This window comes from Puntigrus tetrazona, chromosome 19 (genome assembly GCF_018831695.1).
Source record: "Puntigrus tetrazona isolate hp1 chromosome 19, ASM1883169v1, whole genome shotgun sequence".
Taxonomy (NCBI): domain Eukaryota; kingdom Metazoa; phylum Chordata; class Actinopteri; order Cypriniformes; family Cyprinidae; genus Puntigrus; species Puntigrus tetrazona.
In genome coordinates this window covers 16083511-16102023 of record NC_056717.1, presented here as the reverse complement: position 1 = coordinate 16102023, position 18513 = coordinate 16083511, and the positions used below count along the sequence as shown (strand labels likewise).

Genomic DNA, 18513 nt, shown 5'->3' with positions numbered 1-18513 from the left:
GCAATCAGCCATAGAATAAAAACAGCAACCATTCCTTTATGAGCAAACAAATAAGGTGTTGTGACTCAAGGTACAATTTACTTGTTATGGGTCATTATCACAAACAAATGCTATTACACAAGAATCCACACTGCGGTGGGAATTCCACACAGTGATAAGACTAGAAGTTAATTTGGCCCTCTGAACACACAATATTATCAATACCATTTATAAGAAATTTATTTGATACATTAACAGTAATATTTAGATAACTGCATTTAGTTTCAAAGGGGGGACACTTTAAAAAAAAAAAAGAAAAAAAAAAAAAAAGACAGAAATTGAATGTAGCAGCGAATTTATGTGGTACCAGTATCCTAAACAGTAGAAGATCAAGAGTATGTTAAAAGTATGTGTTGTCCGATACTGGGACAAAAAGCATAGGAAGAACTATCATAATCCGTTGATGTGGACACTGTTTAGTGACAAAAACATTTGTGAAGGTTTTTGCTCTCTCATGAAAATTACAAAACAGACCACTAAAGAAAAGCTTTTTTTTTTTTTGTTAATAACACTACATACAGTTTTATAAGACCACCATTGATTATAATTTAACCATTTGTGAAAAAGAAACATAACTCCAACCCCCTATCAAAGCAATTCTTGGTTACTGTACAATTGTTTTTTTGTTTTTTTTAATGATTATCTAACTCCCTATCAAGCATTAGTCCTGCAACAGTAAATGGAAAAGACGAATACATTGCAACACCCTATTTACAGTAAATTATTTATATATATTTATATCACTCTGGCTGTACTTGCAAGAGATAATATCAAGACCAAAAATTAGTGCAAGGCATGGAGTAAGAAACACCTGGGTGAGTTAGAACCAGAAGAGTGCGAGCGTGACTGGTGCATGTTTGTGAAAGGGAAGTTACTTATCTTACGTAGACTTTTTTTTTTTTTTTTTTTTTTTTTTTTGGAGCTTACGCCTTTTATGCTGAATGAAAGCGCAACCACATATTCATTCAGTTATAGGACGGTGCCAATAAAGCTGATGAAAAAAAGTGAAGGCTTGCTAACTGGTGAGAGAATAACAAGAAGGCGGGATCTCGGCTATGTGTGTGCGGTTTAGAAGGAGGTGGGCTTTTTTGTTGGCGGCGCAGCCTCAGGAAGTGGGCAGTCTGCCACTGAACAGAGCCGCTGGGACATCCAGAATCAGAGCGAGAGGGAAAGAGCAAGGAAACGAGACGGGGGCGGAGCAAAGGGGCCGGGGTAACTTGTCACGTTCTCTCTCACCACGTGTGCCGTTGGATAAGGTTAAAACTTTGATTTACCATTTTCAGGCTTTGTAGTGATACATGCATCCATTATTCAGAAAAGTACATTTCTATAAAACTAAATCATAAAAAAAAAAAAGATGAAAACAGATTTGAGAAAAAGAAGCGACTGTAGAGTTCTGAATTATGACTGGGCAGGTGAACCCTCGCAGAGGCCCCACCCCTTTTCGTCCAGGTCAGGCAAATGGCATTCAAAGATTTTTTCTTTTTTTTTTTTTTTTTTCTGATGGATATCTGTGACGGCATATATTACAGTATGGAGACAAGGCATGACCTTAAGCATGAATACAGTAAGAGGCCTGGGTCTTTACAGAAGAACAACAAAACAAAAACACCGCAGATACATGGGCGGGGCAGAGCTTTTGTTACAGCGTAAGAGAGTTGTGGAAAACGGGGAAAGCGGAGGCATTTCATTAGTTAGTCAAAAACCAAGTTGGAGGGCGGGACCTTGCGTTAGTTGTTGCGGTAACAGAGTTTGGTGAGGGGGGATTTGTTTTGTGTTAGTTACTGCAGCAGGGGGCCTTAGTGGGTTGGGCTGTCTCTGTGAGGTCCACGCCCCTACTCCGCCCACTGTTGGCTCCGGCGGCTTGGGGCTCATTCTTGGGCAACCTTTTCGCTGAAGAGACACAAAACAAGAAATTAACACTGTAACATTTCATGTTTTTGAAAGACACTTATTATATTTAAACACGGTCAAAACCGTAATATTATTACAGTTCGCAAAGCATTTCTATTTTCATTATATTTTAAAATAAAATTTATTCCTATGATGGCGAGTGAATATTAGGCTAATCTTCTGTGTCACCTGATTATTCAGAAATTATTTTAATGCACTGGTGTTCAAGAAACATCAGACTATTTTCTAAGTTGCAAACAGTTGCTCAATATTTTGCAGAAACTGTGAAACTTTTATTTTTTCTCCTTTAAATCAAAAACTTTGATCTATTCAATATAAATGTATTCAAATGTTTTTTAAAAATTACAAATCAAGTTGTATTAAATAAAAATGTGATGACTTATAATACACATCGGCACCAAAGCACTACAAAGAATAATATGTTGCATTTCCAAGATCTTATAAGCACTTTAAATAATCACTGTTGTGCTAAAACCTTACCAATGGCCATGAAGATCTCATTGACATTCATGGAAGTCTTTGCTGACGTCTCCATGAACAACAAACTGTTGTCATCTGCATAAGACTGAGCATCCTGCAGAAATAAAGCAGCTCAGGTGAGGGAGACAGTGATGGTCAGCTAGAAACGCTCTCTCTGGTCTTGTTGTGCAGTCATGCATACCTGGAAGTCCACAGCTCTCTTGTTGGCAAGGTCAGCCTTGTTCCCAGACAGCGCGATGACAATATTCGGACTGGCCTGCCTCTGAAGCTCCTTAACCCAGTTCTTTGCTCTTGCAAACGACTCCTTTAAGGTGAAGAGAAAGGAACAATAACAGAAGCAGAACAGAGAAAAGTGACAGAAGGTTAGTCACCGCATAAGACACTCATGAAGCGCTTTAAAAACAAAACTTCTCACCTCATTGGTGATGTCATAAACTACAATGGCAGCCTGGGCCCCTCTATAGTACATAGGGGCCAAACTGTGGTAGCGCTCCTGTCCGGCTGTGTCCCAAATCTCAAACTTTACCGTTGTGTCATCCAAGCACACTGTCTGTGTAAGGAAGGCCGCTGCAAGCAAAAGAGAAAAGCCACTGAGAACATGTGCAAACAGGTACACGAATTAAAAAAAAAAAAAATCCCCTACCTCCTATTGTGCTTTCCTGAAACTCATGAAACTGCCCTTTGACGAAGCGCAGTACGAGGCTGGACTTTCCCACAGCCGACTCTCCTAGCAAGACCAGTTTAAACTGGCAGATCTTATTGCCCGCGTTGGACCCGTTGGGGCGTGTTGCTCCTCCCCTATTGGCCATGACAGTCGTCAATCACCCCGTCTCCTTTAAGTGGTCACACACACACTGAGAGCTGTCCCAGTACTGGCTGCGCAGGACAACATGTAACCAAAAAAGAGAAATGAAAAAGAGCACTTTCATGTTGACTACAGACAAAGATCTTTTCTTTCTTCTCTTTTTTCTGTATTCAGAGCTCTTTTACAGGGAATCGCTCATCTTGGCTACAGCGATAGTGGCTAGTAACTCAAATGCTATTTTTGGTTTGAGACAAGCACATTTTTAGACTAAAAACGCTGGATAAAACAAAGATATTTCAAATATCTCAGTCAATTGTTTTATGACAATCATTACTCAGTAAAAATGAAAATTATTTTGATTCAAGATTCTTTTATATAGACCACACACACACACACATATATATATATATATGGGTAATTGACAAATAAAAATGTGACATAGCAAAAGTGTTTTTTTTAAGCTTTATTATGCCTGAGGTTTATTTATTTAGGATTAGGAGGACATTTACAATAAGAAAAAATGCGGCAAATTACCATATCTTTCAAAACGTTTTTTAATATGACATTTAAAATTGGAGTAATGACAAAAAAATAATTATCTGCATTACAATAACAGGGATAAATTAAGTTTTAAAGTATAACCTATTTGAGTAAATGTTATTCCATGACATGAGAAACTCCAAATATTGCTGCAGACCGTCATCATGCACCAAAAACACGGAAAACAATTGTTTTATTGGAGAAAATTTAACATTGCTGAAAATCCTTGCAGAAATAAAAGTCTGTAGCCATGGTAACCCATTCTAGCACAGAATGTCCTGAGTAAGCAGTCAAAACAAGCAAGCTCATTTAGCCCAATGCAACAATTCAACAGCTGGGGAAACATGTCACTTCCCAATTAAGTACTTCAGCCTTCGGAATGACTACACATACCTGAGATACGATACCAGAGACGCAGCCATCACCGCTAATGACGGTAATCAAACTGATAGACACTTACTGTGGCAGTGACCTCAAGGCTTAAAACAACGGGAAACACACTTTCCCTGTCAAAACTGCACCGTTAGAGCTGTTGTGAAATAGGAGAACATTAAAAGCAGACCCCTGATCCTCAAGTGGCTGCTGCGGCGTTGCACCATCATAAACTGATCTTTCTCAGATCTGCTTTGACACTCGCATCGAATCAACAGGATCTCTATCTCCATAACAGGACATCAATCTCCTTAAAAAGCAAGCCCGGTGTGTCTGGTTTAAGATGCAAACCATGTCAAATTTGCTGCATTCATCCATTTGGAATGTACAGCAGCTGATACAACAGCCACATTTGTCTATTCACGCTCTTTTAGTGGCTTACGTTTAAAAAAAAAAAGCAAAAGTGAAACAAAAAAAAGCACAGCTTATGAAACATGTCACAACATTGAAAAAGTCTCATCACCTGTAAGCGGTTTTAATCAGCTGCTGCTGCTGGTCAGATTGTGGTCTCATTATAATGACAGGCCTAACAAAAACAAACCTGTGATTTCTGTTGAAGGTTGACACACAGTCATCCTGTACATGAATCACATACCCAAAATAAACCTGTATTTTCAACCACAGTACTAACTCTAAAGAAGAGCAGGTCGACGTCGGTTTAGACTTAGGTTTACCTAACTTTAACAATTCCTCTATTTTTCAACACACCCCTGAGCCTCAAGCCAAGGAACAAGCTGTCTTGTTCCTCGCAAAGACAGCCCACATCATGTCAGATGCCAAGTCTGTTAAACCACAACGATCGGAAATATATCTCTGGTGATCAGATAATAACGACAATATAAGCTGCAGATAAGCAACTTCACTTCAACTCCAGCATTCCCACCCTGTTTGCACCCAAACTGCATTCCGACATAAGCTTTAACTAAGCATACCACTATAAACATATATCCACGCTTCTAAAGAACAAAAGCATGTATAATGTATAAATTAGGCTGCAGAGATCAGATCTGATGACTTGTGTAGGCTGGATAAGGACAAGGGGCCTGTAACATTTTTGACGAAATCTAGCAAGCTAAAGTGGCTAACTAGCTTGAGGGATACGCCAAACCAGAAAACGGTACATTCAACGGAGCTATTCGGTGTCTTTTTACCTGAATGTCAGCCGACAGGTTGCACGAACTGATTTCCGACGACGGGGTTCTCAAATTTTTGAAAGGTTTTCCTTATTATTGGGGTCGGTTAGTGGGAATTTTACCAACCCCGATCAAGTCTCCTCCTTTCTTTTCTCTCGCAACTTCCCCTTTAGAACCAAAACACAAACAAGCGTTTCCGCCCCTCATGCCACGTCAGATGACACTTCCGCCCTGCAATGACGTGCTTCCTCCGAGAAAAACGTCCTAGTGAATCAGTCTGGTTTCTTACACACTTACTTGTCAGCTTATCTTTCGCTATTTGTTATTTGTATAGTTTTATTTGTTATTTATACAGTTATATCGACTATGTCCATCTTTGCTTTCACTATTTAATTTTAATATCGATAAATTTTTATTTAATATGCATTAAGTCAAATCTATCTATCTATCTATCTATCTATCTATCTATCTATCTATCTATCTATCTATCTATCTATCTATATCTGTCAGAGAAACATAAATTCGTACATGCAGCTGCAAAGTCTTTCAACAGAGGGCGCAAGGAAACTGTTTTAGACAGAGCCTGCGTCCCAAAGAGCACGCTATCTATCAATTCTGTGTGATATTAGTAATTTTTTACTATTTAGGGCAGATAGGGTGCAGATAGGGTGCATGGGGGTGTGAGGAAAGATTCCGCTTTGTTAATGTTAGGAGAGTAACAGTTCAATTTAACTGTCGGTCATTTCAGATGTAGCCTAATGCCTAAAACATTACACATTGTCTCAATAAACCACTATTCTTTTCATTTTCTGAAATGCGAGTCGTTTTATGCTATAATAGAACTCAGATGATAACAAAACATATTATTATTATTTTACCCAAATAGCATCAGTCTAGCCATTCTGTATGTCACGCAAACCCTCTAAAAGTAGTATAACAAAATTGGTCTAATTCAAACTAAATTTGCACGGTTTTGAGCAGAGTCATAACCTATATAAAATATCAGCTTGGGCTTAAAATCACTAATATTTTGATTGCTGGAACGAATGTTTTGGAGGAGATGACAGTTAGTGTTCATTAACAAAGTCAGGAAATGGCCTGTAGAGTAACTTTAATTGCCTTTTAAAATGAGATGGTGCACACACATGACCCCATGACATAGTACTGTATGTACCATAAAATAATGGTTTGGGACAAAAATGAAGATGAATTCAGACTACAATGAAATTGGTTCCATGTGTCAAGCAGGGGACAGTTGCCAATGGATCATGAGCAGAAATGTCATATAAAGTAGGTGCAGAATGATCTAAAGGGTTCCGTCGCCGTAATTGAGGCAATTCATCAGATAATTAATCAATGAGTGCTAAAAATGCTGAATTTGCTTTTATCAAATTCTAGGATGCCATGCAACCTCCCCACTTGATTTCGACCTTGCTTTTTGCAGATTCCATAACAATACTTGTTTCTCTGTCAACCCTGTCATCTTATCCTAAATTTAAATCTATTTTATTGTAGCATTTGCAGTGTTCTGTTATGCTTTATGTTCATTTTATACGTTTATTTTTTAAGGCATTTATTAGAAATATGCGCATGATGATGACTGAATGTCAAGCTGCTCTCACATATACAGATCTGACGCCGCATGAATGTTTATGCTGATTTTGCAGTTTGTCGAACACCGGCTATCTATTTCTTTTCTGTTACATTTCCTTTCCTGGAAGAAAAAGGTCAATGTTCAGATTTCACCACTTGCCTTTGTGACCCACTGTGTAACAATTACAAGAGTCTGCTTTGTAATTGCGGGCCCTGTGGGACCTGGAGTAAGCTTCAATAATTGGTCTCGAAAGAATATAGATCTCCTTTGAATATAATGCGATGCGATATATGAGCTTATAGCGATGCCTGGAGGTATTCCATCAATGATTTATCCAAGAGTTCGACAATAGACAATAAATCAATAATAAAAGAAAATTGTTTGTGATTATATTAAGTTATTTAACAGGTAAATTGCATAATAAAAAATTGTTTATAAAAATGAAAGTTAATGAACAAGGTTTTTGCTCGTTAAAAGTTGTAGAAATTCTTAAAAATATTGTATTTTCCCCAATAGGGATAATTCAGATGCAACAAAGATGCTTCCATATCTCAGAAAAAACGATGACATGCTAATTTTTTAAAATAAGCATTGTACTGTACTAGCCAGTTCCATTTGAGTATAAAAATAGGTGTGAAAATAGGAGTTCATCCTTGAGGATTTGTGCAGATGATGTTTTTCATCATGCTTCATGGTGTTATATATTCATGTATTCCTCTGACAGGTAGTTCATAAGACCTGTAAGCGTGGCACTGTGTGAGACATGAAGTACATTATCCTATTAAAATTCAGCATGAAGGAATTACATGCCCGAGACCACTGAACAAATGAGACACATGGTCATGTAGGTCATTTCTTTCTCTCTCTTCCAGTTTTTTGGTTTCATTCACACACAAAGCACTTCAGACGTCGAAGAGCGTTTTTTTGTAATGTTTTTCAAAAGCAGATACAGAAAATAAAGGTTCTTTATTGGCATCTACAGTTAAAAAATAAGCCATAAATTGAAAAATTTGCTCAATTGTTAGCTTGTTTCTTAACTGGATCAGATGTGCATTACATTACTTGCTCAGCAGTGGATCCTCTTCAGTGAATGGGTGCCATCAGAATTACGTCCAAACAGCTGATAAAAACATCCAGTCCATCAATTAATATTGTGGAGTAGAATAAACTTTCCTTCCATGGATAGAGTCCTTTATCCATAATATTGCATAAGTTGTTTCATCTGAATTAGGAGAGAAATAAGAACAAATCAAACACTGTTTAAAAGCAAAAACAGTACAAAACTAATATGTTTGTGGGTGACAGGACAACATTATCAACTCTTATTTTACAGCTCATTCAGAGAAAGATTTTTTGAGGAAGCCAAAACGGTTCTTAAGGAATCAAGGCAAAACCCCCCTCTGTACAGTACGACAAAATAACTGCACAAAGCGTAGCCAGCTTTAAATCACATTGCAAATAAGCCACATGACAATTTTGAAAGTGACATGTGTTTAACGAATAAATCAAACTGGAACCACCATAACAGCATTTTCAGCTTGCCCAGAACAATGGTCAGGAGACCAGAGCTAGATTTCTTTTCCTCTCTCTCTCCCTCATCACATCATTGTACTGATAAACAGCTCTGATGGCTGCACCAGAAGGCTCTTGTTGATTCCTTACTGCTGGGTTTTGTATTTTGTGTACACACACCAAACAAAACATCTCCAAACAAATCCCGGAGAGAATCCCAATAATGTGAAACCCCAAATGTAATAATATCTGAGTGATAAAGGAAAATTACAGGTTGCAGAAAAGGCCCATTCACACAAAAACTATAGAGATAACTATGTAATGATATAACTATACAGCTTGACACAAACACATAACATGTATTATTTATTAATATTTATGATCGCAATGCTGATCACCAGAGAACATTTTTTAGATCATCCCTTAGAGCATTTACAGTGGAAATGAAGAGAAAATTTCTAAACAATAAACCTTTTATTTCTTTTGTAACTAATCATTCAAGGTTTACATTTTGCCTGACTCTTTAATGTCACTATGTATTGCATTGGCAAGCTTCAAAGGGAACTTTTGACCTTGAATTGGTTTGATGGTTTAACCTTGAGGATATAAAAAATGAAAAGGGTTGACAAATAGCTCTCCCTGAGGTCCCTTAAGCTATCTGAGACCAACTGCGCTAGCCGCAAATCATTTTTCATATATCCAGAAGTAAGTTCATGCCGAACTAGTACATCTTCAGGCCTCAGCAACTCGAAACGCAGGCCTATACAGGTGTTTTGTTGATGTGCTTGTTATGCAATACGCCTGTCTACTGACACAGGCCATTTTCTGTCTGTCCCTCGTCCGTTTAACCTTTCTGTGCACCTCCCTGAGACGTTTGTGATTCCCGATATCTCTACCAACCAGGAGAGAACGCGTCTTTGTACACAACTTGCCATTTTAATGTGCTTTTAAAAGGCTTTTCATATCATTCACGCAGCGAGTGGCTTCCTTCTGCCCCCAGAAACTTGAAAAAGAAAAGCATGACAGAAGACAGCCTCGCTTTCTGCACCACGAGCAAAAAAAAAAAAAAAAAAAGAAAGAAAGAAATCTCACCCAAAAAACTCTTCAGCGAAGACGGCGACAGCAGCGGTGATGATGCTAGAGCCAATTTAGCTCTCCCGCTGAAGCCCTTGAGCCCAAAGGAGGGGTGCTGGGGTGATTGACGAGCAAAGCACAGAGCGCGCGCCGTTTTAACAATTGCACGAGACGCTCACGAAGCAATTTCTGCACTGCCAGAGTCCATACGAGCTGAGTTTATCAAAACGTCTCGCTGTGTAGATGGTCTGCATGGAGATGGAGTAGCTAACATATTTGAGCATCACAACATATGTCGGCCTTCAAAGGAAGCAACTTATTATTCATTACAAAAGCCTTCATAATTAAACGTTTTGAGTTTAATATAATATCTATCTATCTATCTATCTATCTATCTATCTATCTATCTACTACCTATCTATAATGTCTGTCTGTCTGACTTTCAGTTTTTATATAATAGCATATATATTGTGTGACAAATGTTATGATGTTTCAAATCAGAATATGATTTTTTGTTACGAAATGGCGTACTTTCCATACCGTCTTCTGCAGAGGACACCAGGACAAATGGCATATAAATCGGGCATTTTGGGGAGACACAAGAAGTCGACAAATTACACATCAATGTTCCTATGAAATATGAGTTTATGAAAATGTTGCCAGATTGACACTACTTACATTATAACAGTTCATTTTAATTATGCACTGCCCCCAAAACACATTAATATACAAATTAAATGCAATGTATAGATACAACAATGGTAATACCAATTTATGGAACTTTTATGCTTCTAATGCTTAAACTAAAAATCATTCTGTTCTGTTCAATCTTTCATAACAGTTAAAACGTCAACTTTGTGCAAAGTTGTTGGTTAAACATAGGCTGAAACGGTTTATTTCTTATGCTCCAACTAATGTAATTACATAAAAAATGGTTTATGGTTCTCAGGAGGTTCTGTGTGTGTGTAGTATACTGTATATATGTGGTCAAATGATTTATATGTATATGTATATGTATGCATATATATTTATGTAAACATATGAATAAATGTGCACTTGACTCTGTTTACTACATGAACCATTGCAATTCATCTCTCCATATTGGAGATCGACCATCGATGGTTTTACTCGGTGTCATCTCTGAACAATGAGACCCCTCGCTCCATCTGACAGCTCCGTGGAAACACGGGCAGTTTAAGCAGCCGGCGAGCCACGGGAGAATCACTTCAACCGCTGAAGGCCATTGATCTTCTCCAGCTCCTCTCCCTCCTGATGAGGAGCGAGGAGCATTCCAGAGAAACGCATTTTCACACTCATTCATCACCACCTGCAACGCTGATGCGTTACAAGAGAACACGCACAAGCCAACGTTTATACATTTGCATGCACATTAACGTGATCTTTCGAAAAAAAATAAATATAGGGCGGCAGATATTTAAAAGCTGCAGTAAGCATTTTAGAACCACCATGTATAAAATCGCTCTCACCTGACAGATGTCATTTAAATAGGTGTCCTGCGAAAAATGAAAAATTGGTTCTGTGACAGCCTTACGCTACATAACAGGAAAAAAGAACATGGATTTCGCACACTTCTGCATTATTTTATATGTAGTGTTAACACTGAAAAATGCAGGCACAGTGCACTTCAAGACCCAAATGTGTACTATAAATCCCACATAAAATCAAAACTGACCCTGCTTATTTTGTTAGGGAACATTATTAGTCTTCAAATCTAAAACAAGTCATCCATTCAAGTTATTCCAAAAAAAATGGTCACAATTTCTGGCTCACACAGACTTTAAGGCCCTCTCCCTCATGCTCTTCCCTTCTAGTCGACAATTTTGTAACGTAATGCAGAGAGTGCACAGTGACTAGCGGCAAAGAGCTCCTTCTAAAACTGATAAAAAAATACTATATGGCTTTCCGGACATTCTTGTGTAAGTCCCAAAAATACTAGAATATGGATTATATGCAGATACTGGAAAAAGATACAAGCTTTCAGTTTGCACATACAGTCAAATGGGGTACAGGGTATGATTTCGGATGTATGCATGCCCTAAGCACTTGTGTCAAAACTGTATAAGTTTACTTTGGGCTTTAATGGAAATGTGCAGACTGCTGAAATTGTAAGTATAAAAGATAGAAAGTGCACATGAAGTGTGCCATCTGGAACAGGACCTATAGAGCTCAACATGGCAGCATTCCCTGCATAGTGGTTGGGGGATGTGGCTAAATGTGCTTAATGCGGCACATCGGGTGTGTTTGAAGACTAATTCTAATTGAAAACATAAAATAGATAATACTACCTCTTAAATTCGGCATGAGGATTAGTGGACACAACCATGTGTTTGGGAAACCTATTTGAAATCAGTCATTACTGGTTGACTTTTACAGATAATGCAATGAAATCTTATGGTACTGGAAAAGGACAAAATAAGCACCAATCAATCAATCACCTTTATTTATATAGCGCTTTTAACTAGACCTCATCTTTTGGTCCACCATCTGATCTGTATATGGATGGAGAAACAGAATAAGAAAGAAACAGACTAATATTAGCGTAGATGCCTTTCTTTTAAGCGATGTAACGAGTACATTGTGTTTGTGTGTTCCGGCTGATCTAATTAATGCAGCCTAACAATCCTTTACAGTATTTGAATAATAATTTGTGTCTTATGTTTAAGCCAGGTTAAAGAGATGTGTCTTTAATATAGATTTAAACTGACAAAGCATGTCTGAACACAGACAGCGTTAGATAGATTGCTTCAGAGTTTGGGTGCGAAATAGAAAAAGGATCTGCCGCCCGCAGTCGTTTGTTATATTCTAGGTATTATCAAACGGGCAGAGATTTGAGAACGCAGGGGACGTGGAGGACTATAATGTGATAAGAGCTCGCTCAAGCACCGTGGAGCGAAGTCATTCGGGGCTTTATAAGTAATTAACAAGATTTTAAAATCTATCTGATGTTTAATAAGGAGCCAGTGCAGTGTTGACAGAACCGGGCTAATATAGTCGTACTGCCTGGTTCTAGTTAAGGACTCTTGCTGCTGCAGTTTGTTTGTCCGCCCAATAAAGCCTTATAATAGTTTAACCTCAAGGTCATAAATGCATGAATTAATTTCTGCATTTTAAGTCGAGAGCATAGGTCGCAATTTAGGTATGTTTTTGAGATGAAAATGCAGTTTTAGAGATGCTAGAAATGTGGCTTTTAAAGGAAAGATTGCCATCAGACAGTACACCTAGGTTCCTAACTGAAGAAGAAGAACTGACATCAAGTGTTAGACAGTGTTCTAGATTATTACATGTGGGGGTCTGATAATTAACATTGACTGAAATAGATTTCCACCTACCTTACATTATTTCCATCACAAAGTTTTTTGGGGGAACGCAAATGCTTTGACATATTTTTTCTTCTTCTTTCTTTTTTTTACCATCACCACGTCCCTTTAGGGCTACGCAATATTAAAACTAGACACTTTGCGTTTCGTTACAAGATACGAACAACAACATGATCAGAACCGACTTGACTCGAATCATAGTTATTACAGTTCTTATATAGCTCTTCTAGCAGCGAAATTGCTGCTGCTGCATTATGAAAATGTTGAGACGACCCAGCTTTGTCCTCCTAACTGTCACGTTTCACGATATTAAGAGTTTTGACCCTGTTCCAAATGCATTAATGAGCACATTTCTAAACGCGCCCGCCTGAGACGGCTGCGTTCAAACTACCCGGGTCCTTTTCTGTAAGTGCGTGTGCTCATTTGAATGGAAGGCCTGTATTGTACACATTAATGGATGGGCGAAGTGATGAATAGCCGGTGTATTTGGGTCAGGGCTATCAGAAAAATAGTGAATAGCGTTATTGTTCGCATCAGAACGCACACAGACACGCACACACAGAAAATCAGTTGCTTGCGGAGAAACACTATGAAGGCAATCAAAAGTTCCACCTACACTCTCTGCATAGCCAGTATCCTGTTCTCTTATCGAACTATAAATATCTTTCTGGCTCAGCTTTTCCCGTTTATTTTCACTGCCGTCTCTATCCCTGCACTGTCACCCCCAGCCCCCATCTCTAACACATCCCTGCCCATTGTTTGTTTATTTATTTATTTATTTTTGGTCTGTGGCTCAGGTACAGACTGCTCAGCTCGACGCGTGGAGCGTGTCTTACCTTCAGGGAAAAAAAGCCGTGTTTTACAGTGTAATTAAATATGGATGAAGCTCAGAAGTGAGTGTTGGGACGCAGAGAAAGAAACACCCCGCGCGCGCTTTCACGGCGGCCTCAGGACATTGTTAAGGAGCATGAAGCTCTGTTCACAACACTTTGGACTTAAATAAATTATGTATTCTTGAGCCAAACGAGACAAAACGCAGGAAAAGACTTTCGGTTAGCCTCTCTTACATTGATTCGATTTCGAAAACTACGCAAGAACTTTGTAAATTTTTTTTTTTTTTTTTTGATGAATCGCGCGCAATCAGACCAGAAACGCATCACGTCACCATTAAGTGTCGCCATCTTTTGTTTATTCGATTACAAATCAGTATAACCGCGCTATTTGGGTATCAAAACAACCGTAAATATCAAATATTTTTTTATATATTATTTATTCCTCTGATGGCAAAGCTGAGTATCTAGCCATTAGGTTGTAGTTTTCGGTATCACGTGGTCCAGAAATCATATATAGGCTTATTTGGTGGCCAAGAAACATCTTTTTTTTTTGCTTGTTATCAATGTAGATAATAATTTTGTGCCGGAAACAATGATAGCTGACTTATTCTTTAATGAACGAAGTTTAAAAGAGCGTTTTTGTAGACTATTGCTTCCTGACGCTTTTAATTAAGTCAGTGTATTTTAGCTTAATAAGCAAAAAAAGAAAAGAAAGAATGAAGCTATAGGACGTTAAAAATTCCCAACATTCCTGCAATAATCGCCTCAAACTCCTGTCGTTTACTTTCATCAGTCTCCTCTTTCTAGTGTCTTGCATCATGCATTTATCATCCGGATTCATATTTTTCCGCTGTTATTTTCTTCCGTCTCCCTCCCGCTTCATCTCTTTCCATCTCTCTGACCTACCTTACCTCATCTCTTCTCCATTTGTTTCAGTTTACAGCTGTTCCAGTAACCATGGAGACTTGTCAACACGTGGTATTCTCCTCAGATGAACCGCGGCGGTGGCGACAAAAAAGCACACACTGGTGGCGTCTGGCGCGCGCGCGCGAGCCTGCGTTCCCCGACGCTTACGTTCAAGACATCTGTCACACGCCGGCAGAGTGAGAAATCACGACAAGGACATGCGACAAGAGCACGCGCGCAAACACAGCCTACAAACGCGCTCGAAACATGACCGTGCGAACTCAGCGAAGTAGCTACATACAGTGGAGGAGACCGAGAGCAGTTGTGCCGTGTTTGATGCTGTGTTATGTCTTTAAATTTATATCTTACGTTGTTAAAGATTAAATTGAAATAAGTGGGTGTTGTGCTTGTTTTTAACCGTGTGATTTATTTACTTAGCCTACATTTTCTGGGAAAACGACTAAAATATTGATGACTCATCCTGCGCTGCAGTTTTTTGTCCAATCAAATGGCTGAAAGATTTAGCTATTTTCTTTCTTTCTTTAAACATATACTACTCCTGACTTTTCCATATTATGATCTTTTATATTAATGATACTAACTTGTTACTTGTTATTTAATACTTGTTAGTGTGTGTGGGTGTGATGCATATACATATATATACACTGTATATATATATAAAACATCATTTAAAGGTATTTGTTTTTGTAAATAAACTCTTCATATACAGTATATATATATATATATATATATATATATATATATATATATATATATATATATATATATATATATATATATATATATATATATATATATATATATTTTTCACTTATTGACATGGCAAACATATACATTAGTATATATATATATATATATAAATTGACATGGCAAACATTACATTAGTGGAAAAAGGTTATTTTTGCGTTGGTCTCAGCCTCTCTGATGATACACATCTGCAGCAGAACAACAGTAGACAATACATCTGCATTAATCCAATAGCTGTAGTCATTTATTTGCATTACAGGTTTTCTCTAATAATATCAAAACAAAAAGAATTTAAATAACGTGATTACATTCCCAGTAGTATTGGACAGAGGAGAGTTCGACAAAGCCATCGAGACAGTGATAGAGCTGCATCGAGATTCATTGTTGCATTGGAATATGATTCCCACAGTTCCTCCAGTAGCCAAACATATTGCATCCGTTCCCAGCAGCCTTTTCACGAATCCAGAAGCTTCCCTTTGTTTTTACAGGTACAAAAATACACCTTTAGTTGAGATACATTCATAGAAATATAAAAATGTAAACCCCTATGCTCAAGCTTGGCATATCACTATCGTCCCGTCACTGGCAGAGGGATGGAAAGGAGGAGTTCTGCAGGAAGGGGCAAGAAGAAGTCTGTCCTGAATTGTGGGAGGAAATATCAAGCTGACTCAAAGCAGTGATGAAGACTTTTGGGAGCTGGTTTAGATTATATATTATATAAAAAGTCTGAAAATGCCATGTTATTATACCTGAAATGCCAAGTAGAATAAATACGGTATTGGCTATAGCAGTCACCCCTTACAGTGACAAGGAAATATAAAGTCTGACATGCAGTTTCCAATAGGAGGGTAAAAGAGACAGCATGAAACATACAGAATGTATATAGAATAACTCACTACAAAATAAAAATTCTGGCATCATCCCGCACTGTAAAAAACACAGTTTTGAAAATGCTGCTTTTTTCTTTTTGTTATCAAATTTAATTGACTCTTTTCTGTGATCAAATTCACCACCCTTACATTGGTTAAAGGGGTCATATGATGCGATTAAATGCGATTTTCCTTTCTCTTTAGAGTGTTACAAGCTCTTGTTGCATAAAGAAGATCTGTAAAATTTCAAAGACTAAAGTCTCAAAACCAAAGAGATATTCTTTATAAAAGATATGACTTAAAATGGCGTTGTGACATCACAAAGTGGGGGTGTGTTTTCATAACACCACCCAAATGTTCGCTACATTTTGGCCGAATGCTTGCGATATTCGGCCAATCACAACGCACTGGAGGGATGGAAAGGAGGAGTTCTGCAGGAAGGGGCAAGATTACACAACTCACTGGATAGCTGGCTAATCAGAGCACACCTCGCTTTTTTAGAACGATGAGATTTGTACAAATCGACCCGCTTTGGAAAGCAGAGAAACAGTAATGTTCTTTTTAGCAACATCATATGACCCCTTTAAGAAAAGCTTGTGAACTTGCGAAATAGAAAACTAAAACAAAACTAAATTAAGGCAACTGAAATAAAAAATAAAATAACTCAATTAAAATAAATTTTTATTCAAAATAAAAAACGAAAGTTTTGAAAATTCTGAAAACAAAAGGATACTGCATATTAAACTGACATTATACTGAATAAAAGACAAAACTAAAAAAATCTGAAATATATAAATAAAAAATATTATTTTTAATCAAAAAGACAAAAATAAATAAAGTAAAATATGACTCAAAACTACAGTGACAACAGACAGACAAAACTATATGAAACTACAAAACTAAAAACAATGAGAGAGTAAGCAATACTGAAAACTGAACTAAAATGAAAAGTCAAATGAAAAATAAAATTGAAATAACTGGCTACATTTTTCTTGATAAGCAAGCACAAATTAACGGCTTTAGTGGAAAAGATTTTCGCAAAATTCTTTTGGAATATTTTTTTAGTTGTATAGAAAATAACAGCTTAAAACATTCTCCAAAACAACCCCCAAAAAAAACAGTTTTTTAGTGCTCCACCAAAGAAAGTCATACAGTTTTGGAAGGACACGAGGGCGAGTAAATGATGAAGCAATATTCATATCTGGGTGAAGCATCCCTTTAAACTGAATGACTAAGTAAGGTCAATGGAGAAAACAGGAGCAGGAGGTTTGTAATACACTCCCAGATTAAGACGTAGGAGGAAAGTGAGCAGAGAGACAGAAAGACAAACAGAGAGGGAGACAGGCAAAGCAGACAGACCACATCTGTGCCAGAGAGAGACGATTGACAGCAGGGGCCACTTTGCCACCGGCAACCAATCCCCCAAGACCAGTCCTAAAGAGCAAGCAAACAGAAACCCCCCTTCCCCGTGTCAATTCAACTTCTACTAATAATAAACTGCAGCGTTTGAGCACCCCACCCCCATCCCTCATGCCCCAGATCCCATTCCTTCAGAAACCTCTGCCACAAATACCCCTTTAGTACATGGCTACAGTATTATAACCCCGTTTCCCCCCCCGAACGCACTCGCACGCATACTCAAGTACATGCACTCGCACATTGTGTAAGACTCGCTCCTGCTGTTCCTCCCTCCTGCCCCGAGGGCCAAGCAGAGGAGGACACAGAGGAGAGACAGTGTGAGTCGAGATGACCTTCATGCTTCTATGGTGTCTACTGCACAACCCTACATGGGGCGTCTCTACAACCTACTGCAAGGGTATACTCTCCACCCTCTTCAGAAGTCATGCAATTAAAAACAACAAATACAAAGAAACTAAAGGGATATCCTGGAAAACTCTTGATTTTAGAGCAGTCAGCCATTTGTATTAGTATTCATGTTTTTAAAGCAAACAATCAGTCTTGTCTTGCTGAGGTTGATTATGGAGTTTAGGTAGATGTTCAAACTGCAAGTGATGTGAAGCTACCTCATTTTGAACAAGTGCTGTTTAGTATGATTTATATACTGTTATACTATGGGATTTATTCTATTTTAATTTTAGTTGAAGCTTTAGTCAGTTTGTAATTTGCATTAGGTTCTATTTCATATTTTCATATTTAATCTATTAAATGTGAATTAATTTTTATTTAATTATTAAAAACTTTTATTTAAATGTAATGTTTTGGTAATGTTGTTATGATGTAGCTTTTATTTTTATATTTATATTAGATTTTAGTCA

The 18513-nt window shown here is 37.8% G+C and overlaps 1 protein-coding gene across 1 annotated transcript; it reads right to left on the bottom strand.

The window, feature by feature from the left end:
• Nucleotides 1–58: 58 nt before the first annotated feature.
• rab5aa (RAB5A, member RAS oncogene family, a) lies at nucleotides 59–5526 on the bottom strand. The gene is made up of 6 exons (XM_043217504.1): nucleotides 5362–5526; nucleotides 3077–3309; nucleotides 2849–3000; nucleotides 2615–2737; nucleotides 2434–2527; nucleotides 59–1932 (listed from the first exon to the last, which is right to left on the bottom strand). Exons 2-6 carry the CDS (start codon nucleotides 3240–3242, stop codon nucleotides 1817–1819), a joined length of 651 nt encoding a protein of 216 aa, XP_043073439.1. The 5' UTR covers nucleotides 3243–3309; nucleotides 5362–5526; the 3' UTR covers nucleotides 59–1816.
• Between the last annotated feature and the right edge of the window lie 12987 nt (nucleotides 5527–18513).

Excerpts from the sequence above, each read along its gene's own strand:
- rab5aa (XM_043217504.1), bottom strand. The coding sequence starts at position 3,242 with ATGGCCAATAGGGGAGGAGCAACACGCCCCAACGGGTCCAACGCGGGC. Across the intron at positions 2,738-2,848 it reads TTTATGACATCACCAATGAG|GAGTCGTTTGCAAGAGCAAA; the intron begins GTGAGAAGTTTT and ends TTCACCTTAAAG. Across the intron at positions 2,528-2,614 it reads AGAGAGCTGTGGACTTCCAG|GATGCTCAGTCTTATGCAGA; the intron begins GTATGCATGACT and ends TTATTTCTGCAG.